The 19,898-nt window shown below is 34.6% G+C and overlaps 1 protein-coding gene across 2 annotated transcripts in view; it reads left to right on the top strand.

Annotated features, from left to right (window-relative positions):
- The window catches only part of LOC129798661 (myosin-I heavy chain), a 101,351-nt gene that overhangs the window by 67,910 nt on the left and 13,543 nt on the right, over positions 1 to 19,898 (top strand). For both annotated transcript variants that reach the window (XM_055841931.1, XM_055841940.1), the window contains exons 7-14: positions 1,745 to 2,128; positions 2,300 to 2,542; positions 2,638 to 2,829; positions 6,401 to 7,434; positions 12,526 to 13,669; positions 18,419 to 18,591; positions 18,703 to 18,841; positions 18,932 to 19,161. In XM_055841931.1, the coding sequence (XP_055697906.1) occupies positions 1,745 to 2,128; positions 2,300 to 2,542; positions 2,638 to 2,829; positions 6,401 to 7,434; positions 12,526 to 13,669; positions 18,419 to 18,591; positions 18,703 to 18,841; positions 18,932 to 19,161 (3,539 nt within the window). The remainder of the gene's footprint in view (positions 1 to 1,744; positions 2,129 to 2,299; positions 2,543 to 2,637; positions 2,830 to 6,400; positions 7,435 to 12,525; positions 13,670 to 18,418; positions 18,592 to 18,702; positions 18,842 to 18,931; positions 19,162 to 19,898) is intronic.

Genomic DNA, 19,898 nt, shown 5'->3' on the forward strand with positions numbered 1-19,898 from the left:
AATATCAGGTGGGAAATCGCTACCACTCTATCTGGAAAGTATCTTGTAGTTTGGATTTTACTCTTTTTTGTGCGCCGAGTTAGATTTACTTCTTGGAAGAAATTGTTGGTCTAATTCTAGTTGCAAGGGACTATAACAATACTAATTTGCCTATCGTTCATCGGACATCACACACTTGTCTTTCGATACAAGGCTCCAGCTAAACGTTCTAACCTTGATATTGCAACACTTAACCTATCCACCAGATTGGCATAAGGTTTTTCGCAATTGGGTATCAACCAATCTAGCCCTTAAACAACTCTTTTTCGCAATTTTAAGTTCGGACCAGTATCGCAACCACCAAAATAAAAAAGGGGATTTCTCAATTTTTATATCATCAATAGGAGCATTAATTCAGTATCTAGTATCTCATCAAAATCGACAACCCAGCCAATTCCTTTCTCAATATTGGCTTCTAAAGACGGGGACCATTAGGGAACCCATTCTCGGTCTGCCCGTTTAACCTGGACTGGCCACAGGTCAGGGTTTAGTTCGAACCTATCCTAGAGGCCGATAATCCCAAGACAATCTCTTTCATGCCTCCCTACAGTCTCCGAAGGTCTCAAGTCCGTTGTCCAGCGTGGCAGTAGTCTCACTACAATATCTGTTTAGGTTTCCCAGTCATTTCATTATCATTGTATCTCATTGTAAAGTAAAATGTCAACAAACTTTTTTCAAATAATACTGCCACTCGAATTAAAAATCTGAGCTAAAAGTAGCGTATAGTCTGCAAAATTCGGAATTAAACAGAGAAAACTTTATTTTTAGACACTCCCACTTTCAAAGACTTCCAAGCACTTCATTTTCAGCTGTACACCATTTCCGACCCTAATAACTCCCCCTTGATAATAATAATAATAATAATGGTGGCACAACGTTCCATAGAGAAACTAAGGCTTTCCCAAAAGGGGAGTTCGGGACATCCATTATTATTTTTTCTTGTACGGGTTGAGGTTGTTGGTCCCATGCCCCGTGGAATCAAGTGCAGTGAAGCTCACTGGATGCAATTCGAACACCTTTAACGCCAGAAAAATTCCTGGTGACCTAATGGGGATTCGAACACGGGATACTTGCATCATAGAGCGAGTGCTCTGCCACTTGACCCATTGCGTAAAACTTTGAAATGTACCTAAGTGTTTTTTTTTAGAAATTCGAATCATTCGCAAACTCTTCTAAAACATCCTTAGGTACTTGTCTGAAACATCCATTGCTGAGCGTTTGTTCGAAGCATTAATTTATAAGCTTGATATTGAGCTATACCTCAAAAAAGTACTGTTTTCGAAATATCTTAACAAATTTATCCAAAATAACTAAGTACATGATCTTTTCCGCAACATCTTATGTGCTTGTTCGAAACATCTTTAAACGGATCATCGAAATACCTTCAAGTGTTTAGTTGAAAAATTCTCAAGTGATTGTTCTAAGTACCTACAAGTCTAGACTATTTTTATTCAATTGCTTCTTTAAAGCAGATAAAGCGCAAAATAATATCGAAAGATTGAATGAGGTTTATTGTGAATAATAAATTTTGCATTGCACTTTTCATGAATGTCCCTTTTGGCGCCCAAAGTTTATTCTTTGTTAGGCAAAGAGGATATTGGCACCGGAACTGGGGGTTAATGGTGAATGATGCACTATGTGAGAGGGTTGTAATTAAATTGTCTGATGGAATTGTTTCACGCATTTTTGTGTCATACTTTGGCAGAGTAATAAGGAACTGTCGGATGTTCTACATCTACGTGATCCATCCTTCTATCGCTACTTGAATGCATCTGGTAATGTACAAATCGATATTTCATCGGAGTCTCGTCGTTTTGAGGCACTTAGACTTGCATTCACTGTACTACAAATACCGCAGCCTATGGTTGATGGTATCTTTCGTGTACTTAGTGCCATTTTATGGTTGGGAAATCTCAACTTTGAGGATGTCGATGGGGAGAGGTGTGAGCTGGCGACTGAGGACAAGCAAATAATTGCCATTGTGGCTGAACTCATGGGATTGCAGGAGAATGATGTGAAACATGTCGCTCTTATGCGACAAATTAATGTACGAGGAAATATTACGGAGATCCCATTAAAAGTTCAAGAGGTGATTATTCCCATTAAAAAATATTTTTGTGATAGAATGTGCTTAGAATTTGTAATTTGCGTGATATAAATTTCAAATCAATATATTTTCCATTTGGGAAGAATATTTTCGAAGGGGTTCCGTTATGCTTGCTAGGTGGGTGTTTTTTTCACTTTGTGACTTTTCCTTCAGGCACGTGAAAATCGACATGCTATGGCCAAAGCACTGTACTCGAGAACCTTTGCATGGCTCATTAATCACATCAATACATGCATAAATCCTGGCCAAGATGCTACTAGATTTCTCGGAGTGTTGGATATATTTGGATTTGAGAATTTTGATGTAAACTCCTTCGAGCAACTCTGCATCAATTATACCAATGAGAAACTCCATAAATTCTTCAATCACTATGTCTTTGCGCTTGAACAAGAAATTGTAAGTTAGTTTACTTTTTTTTTTAAATGAGTTTCGTGATCTCTTTTGTCCAATAGAGTCAAATTGGGTTAATTTTTTGTTGTTGGTACTTGCAGTACAAACAGGAGGAGATAAAATTTTCCCATATCCAATTCACCGACAACACGCAGTGTCTGGAATTGATTGAGAAACCACCACGATGTATTCTGAAATTGCTCACAGAGCAATGTCATATGCCAAAGGGTTCAGATACGGCCTATTTAACAAATTTGCATGCTGAATTCGATGGACATGCGCGATATGTAAAGGTATGTTTAATTGCAAAATTCTTTTCTAAACAAATAGAGACTCTATCGTTAAATATGAACACAAGTTCTATCTAATTTGTTATTTTGAAGTTTTTGAGTGAAAGGAAAAGTAGAATCTATTGATTAAATTGACACATTTAAACAATAGATTAAGTTCCATTCTTCTAGTCTGATTCTTTTATGTTAAAAATTTCAAATATGGTTTATTATCTATTTTTTTTAATATCTACATATAGTAAATTTATGTACTAAAAATTCTGGTGTGAATCGAGAAAAAGCGTGCTTGGGCGTAAGGAAGAGGAAATAAAGCAAAAAGGAAAAAAATTATCAAGGGAGTCATGAATTTTTTCTATACGATTTCAAATAAAAAGGATTAAGAAGGATCAATTTTGAAAGCAACAAAATTTAAATATTTTCTAGAAAGAATCTTGAAGAGGGTAGGATTCAAACTCTTGACACTGGGGGGATCAGAGCTGTCATTTTGGTTAATGATTAGCGCACAATAACTTTTGTTTGTAAACATTTCATTAAAATTTCCCATGAGAATGAGCGAGATGACTAGATCTAGATCTCACTCACTCTCATTGAAATGACATAAACGTCTTCTAAACAAAAGTTATTGTGCGTTGGGCATAGCGAGATCTTTTTATCGCATATTATTAATTAAATGGCCATAATAAAAATATTTACAAGATTTAAAATGATATTCAGATTGCTGATAGCAAGTAAAAGATTATTTTTTAATGCTATGTTCCTTGTGCCCAGCGCACAATAACTTTCGCTTAATGTTTTCAAAATTTCTATCAGAGTGAGTGAGATGACTAGATCTAGGTTTCATCCACTCTCATTAAAATGACAAAGACATGTTTACAAAATAAATGTTATTGTGCATTGGGCATTATACACAGATTTAGTGTTGTTATAAATTAGTACAATTAATTGGGTCTCCTAAGCTCAAGTTCAAGTAATATATAATTACATGTAAATTACTGCTAGATTATGACCAACGCACAATTACTTTTGTTTGTAAACATGTTTTTGACATTTCAACGCGAGTGAGTGAGATCTAAATATAATCATCTCGCTTACTCTTATAGGCAGTACCGAAAACATATTTCCAAAACAAATATTATTGTGCGTTGGGCATTATGACCAACGCACAATAACTTTTGTTTTGTCAACATATTTTTGACATTTCATTGAGAGTGAGTGAGATCTAGATCTAGTCATCTCGCTCATTCTCATGAGAAATTTTGATAATATGTTTACAAAACAAAAGTTATTGTGCGATGGACATTATGGCTAGCACACAATGAATTTTGTTAAGTGAAATACTTTATTTGGCTGTGAATTGATATAAAAACAGAAAAATATATTTTTATGTGGTTTATCGTTCAATTCAATTTTCAAAGATTCACAGTATCAAAATTTCAAAGTATTCAAAGATGGTTCAATACTGCAATATAAATTATTTAGAACTTTCATTATTTTCTTTTAAATCAAAAAATAAAGTGTTTTAGCTTTTTTTTTTTAGAATGTTTAAATGTTTTTTTTTTCGAGAATTTAATGTCTGTCCATTAGTAAGGGGTAGAATAATACTGAGTTCACTTACGTTTGCTAAAAGAGTTCAGTATCGAATCTCAACACTTCCATTTTTTATCCAATCCTAATTATTATCAATAACTTCTATTATATTTTTTTAATTAACCGAAACTGGAATTCTAGGTTACATTCATAACAATTTCACTTTTTTTTTTTAACTACAAAGCACTGGCCTATTATATTATATTAATGATAACTTATTAATTTGTATAATAAAAAATACGTTTTTTTTTTTATTTTAATAGAAGAATTTGAAATTTTTGGTAAATAAAATATACAGAGTAGACTCTCTCAAATTCGGGTATTTCGGACCGAAATGTCACCTGAATTAGAGAGAAATTCGGCCAACATACTTTTTGAAACGCAACGATTTTTTATTAATCTGCATACACATATTGAGTTTACACACTCATATATTGTAAATTGTATGAAAATCCCTTAATAATGCAAAATCACATCAAAACTAAGATAAGATAACGAATTTGAGCATATTTGATTCATTTGAAAAAATTAACACTATTATAGTGTGTAATCTTTCACTCCATTATTATAGTGTTAAATTTGGAAAAATGTTGAATTTAAAAATTGTTGAATTTTTGTGTGTAAACTCAGAAACTGTAGAATTTTCATTTCATTTCATTTATTTTAGTTTTTTTGTCTTTTTAGACATTTGTAATGTTTTTTCCTGTACTCGGAATCCTCCCTAATGCGAGATAATTACATCTGATGCTCGGATCTTCACGATATACTTATTATTCATATAAATATTTGATGTTCTATATGACTTTTGCCCAATGAAAAGCATCTCGACTGAAGTATAGGTCTTAAATGGAAATTCAACAATTTTTACACAACTTTTGTTAAAAAATTCAACAACTTTTGTCTCAAAATTCAACAACTTTTGTTTAAAAATTCAACAACTTTGGTTGAAATACACAAGGCTTCGTACTACAATAGTGTGAAAAAATTATGATCAAACTATAATAGTGTTAATTTTTGATCATGTGACAAAAAATACCATAAAGTTGTGTATTTTTTCACACTATAATAATGTGAAAAACTATAATCATACTACAAATTAATAGTGGTAATTTTTAGAATTTTTCAACAGTTTTAAATTACAAAACATTGTTGAAACATTTTTATGATTATAACAGTGAGAAATTTTACACAGATCTCAATTAAATAATTAATTTATCCGATTTCACACTGTTATAGTGTTAAAATTTTACACATTTTCAAATTAAACAACGTTGTTGAAAAGTTTTTAACTATAATAGTGGTAATTTTCAATCACGTGACAAAAGTAATTTGGCAATAAATTACCAAATTACTGTGCATTTTTTAAACATTTTTAAATTAAACAACTAAAATGGTCGATTTTGCACTATTATAGTAGTAAAATTTTACACATTTTTTTACTGTGTAGTGTTGGCCTGTAAGTTACCCCTTCGGTATCGTAGAGAAAATTAGTAACGAGAGTTGAGAGTTGAGGGTTCTGGAGAAACCTCTGGCGCTCATCCACGTGATTGCATTAAGGGGTCCACCCTTACAAATTCCTATGACAGATCTAATCTCTGTCAACTCTTCAAAAAAAAAAAAAAATAGCGAGCCCAAGATTTGATACCGAGCATTTGAAATGGTGATCTTCCATTTTGTCAACGCTAAACTTGCTCATTAGAAAGAACGTAAAATGATCAACTTGAACAACATGATCATTTTGTTTGTATCCGTATTTGAGGATAGAGTCTCTATGCTTGCATCATTTAGAGTTTGCAATTCTCTATTCTTTGACTGGCTTGGGACACTCAAGGGGACACTTAGAATGGGTCACGTTCTGCTTTCTAATTTGTCGAATGACCCTTCAAAATAATTTGCGTAATGTGCAGTGACTCGTAAATTAAGTTAATCTACAGGGAATTTTCTTTTTTTTTTCTTCTCTTCTTCTTCCTACAACTAATAATTCTAGGGAGCCGATCGTCGGCACTGGGAGTCAGAATTCGGCATAAAGCATTATGCGGGCTGTGTGAGTTACACTGTAAAGGGTTTTGTGGATAAAAATCGCGATGTTCAGCAGGATGTTCTCTTTGACTTTATGAGCCGAAGTACAAATGCATTTGTTCAGGAAATGGTCACTTACCAAGATCTCCTGTCAATGCAATCACAACCACCACCACCGCCACCTCCAATTCCGGGTGGTGGTGTCGTGCAGAATGGTCCATCAAATGGTCTGGGAACAGTTCAACGGGGAACGTCCAAAGGGAAGCTGACGGTGAGTGATACTTTTAGGCAACAGTTACAGGCTCTTGTGGATGTACTTCAGAGTACAAATCCATGGTATGTGAGATGCATAAAGCCGAATATGCAGAAGCTGGCCAATGACTATAGTGATGAAATGGTGCTGGATCAGCTGAAATATCTGGGAATGTTGGATATAATACGGATAAGGCGAGAGGGTTTTCCTATTCATATGACTTTTGATGAATTTGTTCACAAATACCAGTGTCTGACGAAACGTTTTGGTCGGAAGAGTAGTAAGGAGCAGGTGATGTCTGTGATAAAGGAGCTCAATGTGCCATCAACTGAATGGCAATTGGGCAAGACAAAAATCTTTCTGAGGAGTTTGGTGCATGAACCACTTGAGGATGCAAGAAAACAGGTGATCAATGGTAAGGCATTGATCATACAGACGTCTTGGCGTCGTTTTACGGCTCGCAAGAAGTATTTGCGTGTGAGAAATGCCACCCTGAGGATTCAACATGCGTATAAGGGATGGAAGTCACGCATTGAATTCCTGCGGCTGCGACGGGCAGCTATTGTGATTCAGAGTCACTTGCGTGGGGTGTTTGCACGTGAAGTGGCGGCAGCACTGCGTGAGATGAGGCGTGTGGAGGAGGAGATGAGGAAGCGGGAGCGTCTCGAGGCGGAACGGAAGCAGAGGGAGGCTGAATTGTCGGCACAGCAGGCTGAAGAGGAGCGACGTGCACTCGAGGAGTGCGAAAAGTACGTTGATTTTTTTTTTCATTCTTCTTAATTACCATCACACTTTGCTATCATTTCTCCATTCACTGAATAATCTTCCTAACTTCAATTGCATACCGTAAAATACTGAGAATTATGCGTTTATGCACTTCAACGCTTCTTGTAATTTGAGTGTGAATCCTTCAATTTCTCTCAATTTATTTTACATTTATTTAGCACCCATTTATCTTAAGCATTGATGTACATTCCATTTTTTTGTGAAGATGTTTTTTTTTTCAAGCTGTGGCTGTGGGTCCTTGTAAAGAATTCACAGATATTGTGATTTTGCAAAAGATAAGAGGAGCTTTCACGACATTAATATTGCAATGAGGCGTTCGATAAAAAATGCTTGAAAATGTAACGAAGTTTCTGATATTTCTGATAAGAACATTGTTTTTTTTTGGAAACTATTCTAAGTCGTCGATAGGGGATACCGGAGCAGAATTAGCCAGCAAATGATATTTTTCTCTGGCTATAACTTGAGAAAACCATACATATTTGATATTTCAATGAATGGGATGGGAGTTAGGGTAAGTGTTCCAAATTCCGGCCAGCTTCCAATTCCGGCCACATTTTTTGTTACTCGATTTTCCATGAACTTTTAGATTTTACGTACTCTAGAGATTATACAATGCAAAAGAATAACAAAAAATGTAGCTTCGACAAACGAGATGACGTGAAAAAGGCATTGGAAGAATTCCCGAAGGGCAAGAAACTATGAGAATGAAGGTGGCCGAAATAGGGCACCAAATTTATGTCTCCATTTTTATTCATTTTAAAATGTATTAGGAATAATTTTAAAGTAAATAAAGACGATAAACTCTCTACAAGGTTCTAAGCAACACTCCTAAAGTAGAAGGAATGAAAAAAATCAATTTCTATTAAATATATTACATTTCAAACTTGAGACTTTGGCGCTTGCATGCAACTATGCCGAAATTTGGCACACTTACCCGAATTGCTCCGAATAAATTGTATTTTTGTTTTCAAAACTCTTTTTAAGGAAAACAATTACAAAACTGCACTATCAGAGTAATACTACGTAGAGAACTTTCTAATAAGAAATCTCTGCACGTTTTCATAATTTCCCTCAAATTGAATAAAATGAGTGTAATCGGCACCGGATACTCGGGAAATCCATGTACAGTAGAGTCTTCTAAATTCGAACACTCGGGGGATATTTTTGACATTTCTCACCTCCCAAATTCGAACGATTTTTTCAAAACTAACAGAATTTATGTGAGATTAAATTGTACTTTGAATCAAATTCCTGTACTTTCCCACAAATCTTAATGGTATCATACTTCCTTTTCATTTTATACGATCATAATGTATGTAAACATTCAGGAAGAAGCACGTAAATATGATTTTCATTCATTCACCAATGCGAATTTTTTATCATAACCCCACAATTGACATTTTGAAGCCAAACGTCGTCGTTCGAATTTGAGAGATTCAGATTTGAGAGACTCTACTGTACTTAATTTAATTTTTTATCATCATAATTTTTATTATTGTTATTTATTTATTTCGATGTACCGGGCTTTTATGGCCATTTTGTACATTATTCAATGATTTAATTCAGATTACAATGTTTCTTGAAAAACGCCCATTCAGACGCTTCAATCATTTGCACCGGGCGGGACTCGAACTCACAACTGTGACAGTCGAGCCAGGGGTCACACCGCCCAAGTGCCGAACGCTCTTACCAATTGCACCACGGACCCCCTTAAATAATTTTTATGGGCATAATTTTTTTCAATATGAACGCTCTATTTCACGCTTTTGCGTTATAAGAAAATTTTAGATTTGAAAACGATAAAAAAAATATTCCTATTTTGGAAATAATGGCCTCTGCACACTAGGAGCAATTTCTTAAAAAAAAATGCCTTTTTAAAGAAAATTCCCCTATCCTTTTGTAGGTAGAAACGTCAGAATTTTTTTTAAAAGGCAATTTTTGACAAAAATTTCTTGTAATGTGTACACACCATAATGGCCTCTACACATTAGTATAAATTTCTTCAAAAAGGGCCTTTTTAAAGAAAATTTCCACTATCTTTTTGTAAGCAGAAATGTCAGAATTTTTGAAAAAGGCAATATTTGGCGAAAATTGCTTCTAGTGTGTACACACCATAAGGGAAAACACCCTAAATTCTAAGTGTATCGAAATTTAGCGAAGACACATTCAGTAATTTCTTTTAAAAGACGAAACAAACTGAAAAATTTGGGAAAGTTTTGTGTGTTTCTAAACTTCTCTAGTGAAAAACTTTATTAATATTAATTTAATTTTTTTTTGACAAATTGTAGTGACAAAAAATTAGATTTTTGATTTTTGACTAATATTACCGATTGGCGTCTCTGCTAAACCTATTTACAGTTTTGAGAGTTTTTTGTTAATTGAATGAAATGGTGTCTATAGTCTACATGTTTGACTTTGTCGAAAGTCGACGACAATTTGTGTACTTTTAGCCGAGGCACTTTTGTAGATTCAAACTTTGGCTAAAACCACATCGAATTTTTATATAATATACCAGTCTCTCAAGTTCAGACTTTTCATTCTCTTCCAAACAGACAAATAAGTATTGTTATCAATAGCTAAAATCTTGTATTATACTGCTTATGAAATTGATCACTAATTTGAGATTTTTCAAGATTTAGTTTAGATTCACATTACCCGAGAAATTATAAACTTAATTGTAAAGCAATACCGTTGTTTGAATTATAAGCATTTTTTTATTATTATTTTCAACAAATCAGCTATTTTTTTTAAGTCCGCTGGTTAAAAATGTAAAAAACCAAAAGCGTAGACAGTACGCGTACTAGTCGTACAGTTTAGCCGAGACACAAAGATCGCTAACCGTTTTTTACATTTTCGTTTCATTTCTTTATTTTGCGGATTTGTTTGAAAATAATAATAAAAAAGCGTGAGTACAGTGTAAAAGGAAAAGTTTTTAATGATGACGGCAAAAATGATTTGATATTCATTATGATTTAACCTAAATAAAAAGACATCACTTGTTTTTTTTATATATAGGGAAGACTGGGGCAAATTTGTCAAAGCGAAAATTTGAAAATTCGAGATAAAAGAGATAGAGGCTTTCAATTTTTACCTTACATGAGTTTCAGACTAAAGGTTTAGCCCACTTCTTAACTCTTTCGCGTCACACTTTTATTCAGCAGATGAATTCATGTAAAATTGAGTTTTTCCTAATGCTTTATGATCAAATATAATAGTTCAGAGAGGAAAAAAAATGCCAATGCGTGAAAACTCGGAAAAACTCCGGGTCATATATGACCCTATTGTTCTCAAGGGAAGTGTACTGTACATACCATTTTCAAAATCTATATCACGGGCTTCTTAAGAGTTTTTTTTTGCTTGAAGTTATGAATTTGGCCAAAACCATGGCAAACTGGATTGTATTGATGAACACTGTACTCCTGGTGTTCAAGGAATCTTCCTGGTAATCCCTTGAACAGTCACTGTCACAATATTTTGAGTGGTATTTGTCGAAAATAAACTTATCCACATATTTATTCACACACAATACAATTGCACAATATGAGACGCTTGCAAAATACTCTAAAATATTGCAAAATATGTTATAATTCATTAGATATAAGATGAAATGTCCAGGAGCAAGATGTCCCACCTGCATTTCACAAAGAAAAACAATGTCCCAACTACATTTCGCTATAGGTTTGGGACGAAAACACTGTTACCCTTGGGGACAATAGGGTCATATATGACCGAGAAAATTCTACACGCTTTTCTGGAAAATTGAGAGTAGTTTATTATATCAAAATATGCAATATACTGAAAAAAATAAATGAATATAAAAAATTTTGAAAAAGAAAAGCCATTTCACAAAGTTCGAAATTCGTGATTTTTGATCTCAAATATTTTCTTTTCCTGAATATCTGGTGGAGTCTTGAGAAAATTAGCCAAGAATCTTACATCCTTCTATTATGATGTCGTGCACAAATCGAAAGATTTCAATTAATGTAAATAGTCAAGAAAATTGTTTTTCCCCGGGTCATATATGACCCTAATGACGCGAAAGAGTTAACCCTTTAAGAACAAGAGGCTCAAAAATCGAGGGCCAGAAAAAATGACTTTTCTGACTTTTTAGAGCAAAACATAATTTTACAAGGCCGTAAAAACATTTAATTTTTGTGTCACCGGTGACCCAATCGTCCTTAAAGGGATAAAGGTTTCAATATCCTGAAGAACGAGTGACTTTAGTGGTTCATATAACTCTATCCAGTTTTTGAAGAACTCGTGTAAATTTAAAATATCCGTTCCGTTTTGACAAATCGTCGGTTGCATCGACCGTTGTCGTATCTGCGTTTGTTTTTCATCTGCATTTTGTTAAAGCTAGGATACATATGTTGCCTCTTGTTTGAAATTCTGACACAAAAGAAATGCAGATACTACAATGGTCAATGAAACTGACAAAATATTGCTCCAGTCTCTCCTAAAGTACGTACAATGAAATATTTCATCCTACAAAACATTTTGTTTTTATTACGTTGTCTGATTGGCTAGAACTTAATGGTATTTGCAGCACAAACCAATAAGAAAACGTTGTGGAACTGAAATATTTTGTGGAACTAAATATTTAAGTCAATGTGAATGATGCTTAAATCATTATGGGGTTTTGCTGTGTTTTTTTTTCTCTTATCAAATTCTTTCCATCACTGTTTCTTCATTTTGCACTTTATTAAATATTATAGTAGATTTTGGTATTATGCTAAACATAACTTGAACTTTTGAAAGCATGCAAACTTATGGGAATAATTTGCGAAAGAATGGGTGAGTTTTGAGGAATTTTCCTTATACTTAAGAAATGGGGGGGAGGGGTATCAAAGGGATTTTTATCACGGCATTTATGCATATTTAGAAGCTGCTTTGGATTTTTGGAGTAGAGTTTAACTAAAAGTCTTCAAAAGAATGTAGAATTTGCATAGGTTTTCAAGTAAAACTTTTTTTTGTTAATGATTTTACCTGTAATGGAATTTTGATTTCAGCAGGGAGTTATATGGATTTCTTTTTTTGTATTTGAACTATTTTAGGGCGGTTAAGCAGGAAATGCTGGCACTATCACAGATGGCTGAACAAATTAATTCAAAATTCAATCACAATAAGGAGGATAATTCACAGATCAATGGAAGTTACCAGTCTTCGAGTAATCAGAGTAGTGAATCAGTGGATTTGGATAATTTGTTTGCTTTTCTGAGTGAGGTAACGCCTAATTCTAATGTTAATGCACTGATTGATGAGATTGGGGAGAAGATGGACAATTTGGTGGAGGATTTGGATGTGGAACTTGAGACGGTGATACAGCAAGAGATGGAGGGATTGGCTCTGGAACGACCGGAAAAATTGTCTCCATTGCCTCCGCCACCACAAATGCCACCACCGGGAATTCCTGCTCCTCCTCAGATGTCCACTGGTGCCAAGGGAATGGGTGTACCGTCTCTGCCGGAACCAACAATGCCTCCACCACCTCCACCGCTTACCAATGGTCCAGCTCCACCAGCACCAGCTCATGTGCCCAAGATCACAGGGATTCTGCGGAATCGTGGCTCAGAGCCGATTTATGAGGCACTGATTGCTCGAGAGGAGCTACCAACGGTTCCGGAATTGCCTGAACCACCGACTAACTTTGCCGAGAGCACCAATCACAAATTGAGACCAAAGAGCCCGGCAATTGCTACCGTACGCTCTGCCAGTCCCGTTCAGCGGTCTTCCGGTGGACCCCTGAGTCCATCATCGCCTAAGCACAGTCGCCCAAGTTCCAGGGCTTCCTCCACTGGTGGCAGTGGGCATCCACATGCTGAGCGGGAGCAACGTCGGAAGTATCGGGTGGAGAAGAAGTTACAGGAGATGCATCAGATGGATGCCACAGAGAGGGAACGGGATGCTCTCAGGGATGATATTTACTATGATATTCTGGAATTTGCCGAAAGCAATTTCAACACTCACGAAAGATCACCCGAGGGCACAATAATGGCTACACTGACACGCAAGGGACGTGGAAAGGGAACTGAAGCTGTTGTGCCGAAGTACGAGATGATTACTTACTACCGTGGCACTTCCATTCCCACTTCTCACATTCACATGTACGATCCCGAGAATGTCAGTGTAGCGTGCACAATTTTCCGGGATCTCTGCAAGTATACGCGTGGTGAGCTCAACACTGAACGGGAGTTGCAGGTAAATTTGCAAAAATAGCCCCCCATAATAATATATTTTGTACAGAAAACTTGGTGAAACTTTTAATGAGAATCGAGGTAATAATCCACAATTGATTGCGACGAAAGTAATTGTGAGAAAAAGTTAGAAACCTCAGTTTTACTCATAATTCAATTATTTAACCGTGTACACCAGTGTTTTGGATTAGTTTTTGGATGGTGTAAAGTTTGTGGGGATTTGTAATATACTCATGTAACTTATGCAATAGAGCTTTACCACTACGTGGCTTCTGGGAACTGTACATTATTTTAGGGAATTGCTAATGATACTTTAATTAAAAAGAGTTTTCCAGCTTCGTATAAAGCTTAAATTACTTGAATCATAACCGAAATAAAACAAATTGTTTCGATACAAATAATTCGAAATTATATCCAAATTTGTTCAAATCGGTCATCCAGGCCGATTAACCTTTGAAAATTCAAGGCATTGTATAAATGAGCAGTAAAAAGTTAAAATTGAGCAGTAACAAAAAAAATTGAAACAGTGATATTATCGTCCAAATTTTGGCAAAGGGAAAATAGAGGGCTTTTCATTATATCTGCAACAATTTTAAATGTTAAATATATAAATTAGATCCTTTTTTGTAAAGATTTAAGTTTTTTACTGACCATAATTAGATATTTTACTGCTCATTTTTAATTTTTTACTGACCATTTCGTATTTTTTACTGCTCGTTTGTTTTTTGCCAAAATTCAATGTGAAGATTTTTTTCGGTCATATGTATCTATCGACGAAATTTCACCTGACCTACCTCTTTTTTATGTGGGGGTCACCGAAAACCAAAAGCTGATATCTCGTGCCGTTTGATCTCTAGCGTGGTAACAAAATTTCGGACAAATAAAAAAAATCTTGAAACATAATTCAATTACGAGTATTTTACCTATTGAAACCGACTTAACCGGATTGGTTATTTCAAAACCTTTGCAAAACGTCCAAATTTAATCAAATTGGTTAAGAAATACAGTAGACTCTCTCTCAATCGGGAATATGGGGCAAAATGTCATCCGGTTTAGCGATAGAATTGAGCGTCAAAGACTTTGAAAATTCCACAAAAAGCGCTCAATTATAAAGAATCACGATAAAATAGGAAGAACTACAGCGAATTTGGGCAAATTTGCTTCATAATTAAATGTGGAAATTGTCAACAAAATTTTTCGCCCGATTGAAAAAGAGCCGATTGAGCGAGAGTCTACTGTAGGCCTTTCAGAGTGATTGAATTTCAATTTTCGAAAATTTGATGTCGTCATGATTTTCGATCAAAGGTATCTATGGACGAAAGGCTCACATAGATAATCTCTAGAAGATATCCAAAAATACTGGGCAAGACATATTTAACTTTTAATGCTTCGACTCGATTAATAAAAATAATTCAAAAATAAAGGTAAATCATTTGAGTTTAAACTTGAACGTAGGTGGTTTTACGTCCCTTTCAGGGACAGGGTCTCTTGCACCACCCCTCGCCACTCTTCGCGAACCAAACTGGATACCTTACAGTGCCGCAATACAAAGCAATAACGAAGAACCTCATCCGGGATCTACAAGACTCGTAATAACATCTGAAAACTAGTTTTCGAAATTTTCAAAATTGAATTTTCGAAAATCGATTTTCGACTATTCAGACATTCGATTAAATCGGCTGAACTTGGCGTGTCATAAGGGTTCTAGTACTCCACGAGAGCTTTCTAAAACCCAACTATAGTTGGGGAACCCAACTATATTTTTTAATCGAAAACTCTTAGGTCCAGCTATAAGATACTAAAATTTGAGATTGATCGATGCCATAATAGAGTTGGTAAATTTCAAGAAATTTCATGAATTTCCGCCTAAAGTAGGTGGCGACTGCTGTGAAATTTCTGAAATTTTACCATCTCTAGCCATAAGGGCTGAGTTATTTAAAAAAAAAAAACAAAATTTGAGGATGTTTCAAAATGGTGGAAGAGAGGGGTGGTGGCTCTGACATCATCAACTTTTAGCTACCTATCGACATTTAACCTTTGCCGAAAACCGCTTATCGAAAAAACCTCTTTCCGTTCTCTCTCCAGAAGCGTTTGTTCTCCGGAAGGGACAGGACGGTCGTCCACGAAAATCGATATTTGGCGCATATGATTTTCGTGATCTATGAGTGTTTAAACGTGTAAATCTACAATTTGTCGGATTTCACCTAGGACCATAAAAGCTGAAATTGTAAAGAATCTCACCTAATTGTCAAGAATAGTGTGAAATGTCATTGAAACCTTTGAGTTGATTTGAAACTTTATCTTGGGCTTAAGAATTTATGAAATCGTTGGAGCCATTTTCGAAAAACAAATAGTTTTGGACAAGTAGGAGGAGTGTGGAAGAAAAGAAAAAAACATCTTGTGATAATTTCGACTTATGGACAAGGTGAGGGGGGGAGTTTATTGAAAACCAGAAGTTGATATCTCTAACCGTGTGACCTCTAGCTCGGTAACAAATTTTCCAACGAATAACAAAATCTTAAAGACAGATAAATCAACTACGAGTACTTTACTTGTTCATTACTGATTGAGATCGTTTCAGGCAGATTGGACATTTCAAGACTTTTCCGAAAAAAAAAATCAAAATTTAAACAAATGAGTTAAGAAATAGGCTCTCAAGAGTTGTTCAATCTTTCTCTTTCAAAATTCGATGTCGAAAATTTCTTGGGTCAGATATTTACGGTATTTATGAACGAACTGTTTGCAGACAACCTTCAAGCATTTCCAAAAATAAAAGAAATCATTGATGCTGTTTTCGAAACAAACATATTAGTTTTGGAACAGTGTGGAGGAAAAAGGAAAGCACCTCGAAACTGTGCCATTTGAAAATTCGATGTCGAACATTCTTTCGATCAAAGGTATCTGTGAGCAAAAATTTTTCATGGACTACCTCCAAAACGTATCCAGAAATAATAGAAATCGTTGATGTCGTTTTCGAAATAAACATAAATACTCAGTTGAGGAGATAATATTTTTCTATAGGGGGTCATCTAAAGCTAGAAGTTGATATCTCTTATCATTTAAGCTCCGGTTGGTAAACTGAGAGAAATCCGAAAAAATTTAAACTAACATTCCGGAAATGTTAATTTTACCTTGCAGTATTGATCCAAAATCGGTGTAAATATTACCCTTTTTAGGTGTATTAGGGGTTAAAATTACCCTTTTTCATATTAATTTTACCCTTAATAAGGTATAAAATTAACATTAGAAAATGTTGATATATTTTTACACCCAAAAAGTGTTAAAGTTCCGAGAAAAAAATGTTAATCGCACCCTTTTTTCTCAGTGTAACAATTTAGAAAAGAGCGGATTGTTCTATTTTTTTGACAAGCAGTAAAAGGGATGGCAAAGAAAGAGGTTGCTAATTATTTGTTTCGAAGGAGTAAGATGTTGGAACAGAAATCTCTAGTGAAGTGCGAAGATCTCTTTAATATTGAAAGAGCGATATTTACTCTGTTCTGCTATAACTTTTCATTGAGACGAACCTATTCCTAAAATCACACAAAATCTATTCGAAAATCGACCAAAAATATAAAGTTCAAATTCACATATTCGCCGTTTTAGCGCTGTCTGTTCTTCCATTTCGAATTTTCGGTATTAACACTTATCGTCAACAACAGTGTGTAAACGTTTTCTGCAAAAAGTGTATTTTTGCATAGTTTTATAGAATTTTAGAATGATAGAATGTTTGAATTAAAACTTTAATAAAATAAAATGTCATTTTCATCAACTTATTCACTTTTGTCGTTGCGTCGGTTGAAATTTTCGAACTTCCAATTGGTTTTTGAGTAAGTTCCCTCTCATATTCTTTCGAATTGGGGTATAAATTTCAACTGCAAAGAGCTCTAATAGGGAAAGTCATTACTGAACGTTAGGATTGAAGGCTAAAAATTAGAAAAAAAACAAATTTAAAAGGCAGGGCGCAAGGCAGGACGACATATTGGGTTACCCGGGTTATCCTACACAGAAAAAAATATTTTGTAAAATTGTTCGTAAATGTTTGTGAAATTCTATGGAGGACTTACGAAATGCTCGCGAATCGTATAACCCATAAACAAGTTCGTAAAAGTTTGTACTTTTTTCACAAACATTGTTCGTAAAATGATCATTTGACGAACATTTTTTGTGCTTTTATAAACATTTGTTCATAAATGTTCGTAAACACACAAAAAATGTTAGTAAAATTTTGTCATTTGTTTGTATTTGTTCGTAAATTTTTGTTTCTCTGGCAAAAATTTACGAACAAATGACAAAATTTTACGAACATTTTTTTGTGTTTACGAACATTTACGAACAAATGTTTGTAAAAGTACAAAAAATGTTCGTCAAATGATCATTTTACGAACAAGGTTTGTGAAAAAAGTACAAATTTTTACGAACATGTTTGTTGGTTATATGATTCACGAGCATTTCGTAACTCCCCCATAGGAATCCACAAACATTTACGAACTATTTTACAAAATATTTTTTTCTGTGTAAGCTAATATCTCCAACCGTTTGGCCTCTAACAAATAGCAAAATAATTAGACACCCTGTAAAATCAATTTAGCAAGATTATCCATTGTTTGAGGCAAGATTTTTTTTTGGAGGAAACTCATAAATTTCCGGTGGCACGAAAACAATTAGATTTTGCGAGATTGATTTCACCAAAAGATCTGTACTTTAGCGGATGCGCATCTTATGGGGTATCTCATACAAACATCTTCAATTGCAGGTGATTCAATTCATAATTGGACAGGGAATCGAGCGTGAAGAGCTGCGAGATGAGATTTTCGTGCAATGTATGAGACAGGCTACAAATAATCCGCATTCTGAGTGGACTGATCGTGTTTGGCTTCTCATGTGCCTCACAATTGTGGCTTTTCAACCCAGCAAATTACTCTTTAGGTCAGCTTCAAATCACATATTTTCCTTTCTTTTTTTAGTTGTTTTTTTTTTTTTAATTCTTCTCGTGAGGAACACCTTTCGTAATTTGACTCGATACAATCACATTTGCAGGTACTACGTGAGCTTCCTGAAGAAGAATCTTGAGACATTGGATGGAAAATTGCGTCAATATGTTCAATGGTGTTTGGATAATTGCAAATACACCAAAGTATCGGCCAGATTGTATCCACCATCGAGTGTGGAAGTTGCTGTGAGTTTCAACACAAATTTCTTGGGCTAAAATGCTCAAGAGAGTGTGCATTCATTAATCTTCCTATCCTTTTTTTATCATCGAAAACAGGCAATGCGTCGTTTGGGAACAATTGTATGTCGCTTTTTCTTCTTGGACGGTCGCACAAAGGCCATTGATGTCCATCCGACAGACACAGCAAGTGATGCCGTGGCGAAGTTGGCGGAAAAGCTGGGACTCTGCAATACAGAAGGTTGGGCCATATATCAATCACGTCCCGATGGGGAGGAACATGTAAAGTCCCACGACTATCTCTACGACATTATTGCAGCGTGGGAAGTGTAAGTTTTTACTTTTCTTTTCTTTTCTGACTTTGTGGTTGACCTTCTCTTTCTTTCTGCAATTTTATGATGCAGAATGGAGGAAGATGGCAATTTTATGGCTATTTAGAATAATTAGAGAGAGTTGACACATAGAAAATTGCATTTTCTTGGAAGAAAAAATCCCATGGAAGTCTTAATTTTTCGCTGCTTTTGTTGTATTCTCAACATTTGCATTTTTAAAACTGTGAATGCATTTTTATTATAATTTTTATTTTATCTTGTTCAAATTTTATGCACAACGTGGTTGTGATGGCAATAAAGTTAAATCACAAATTATAATTAAATAATTAAAGTTATTATATCGTTATTTTTTAGAGGAAGGAAAAAAAAATTTAATTTAATGATAATAAAATTAGCTTTGAATACTAAATTTTAAAAGTATATCATTCATTTAAAAAAAGATTACTTTTCTTAAATTTTTTATAAAGCAAATGCATTAAAAAATTTTATTATACACAGAAAAAAATATTTTGTAAAATTGTTTGTAAAAGTTTGTGAAATCCTACTGGAGACTTACGAACTGCTCTTAAATCGTATAACCCACAAAAAAGTTCGTAAAGGTTTGTATATTTCCACAAACATTGTTCGTCATAAACACTTGACGATCATTTTTTGTTCTTTTACAAACATTTGTTCGTAAATGCTCGTAAACATACAAAAAAAGTTTTGCAAAAATTTGTCATTTGTTCGCACAT

This window comes from Phlebotomus papatasi, chromosome 1 (genome assembly GCF_024763615.1).
Source record: "Phlebotomus papatasi isolate M1 chromosome 1, Ppap_2.1, whole genome shotgun sequence".
NCBI lineage: Eukaryota > Metazoa > Arthropoda > Insecta > Diptera > Psychodidae > Phlebotomus > Phlebotomus papatasi.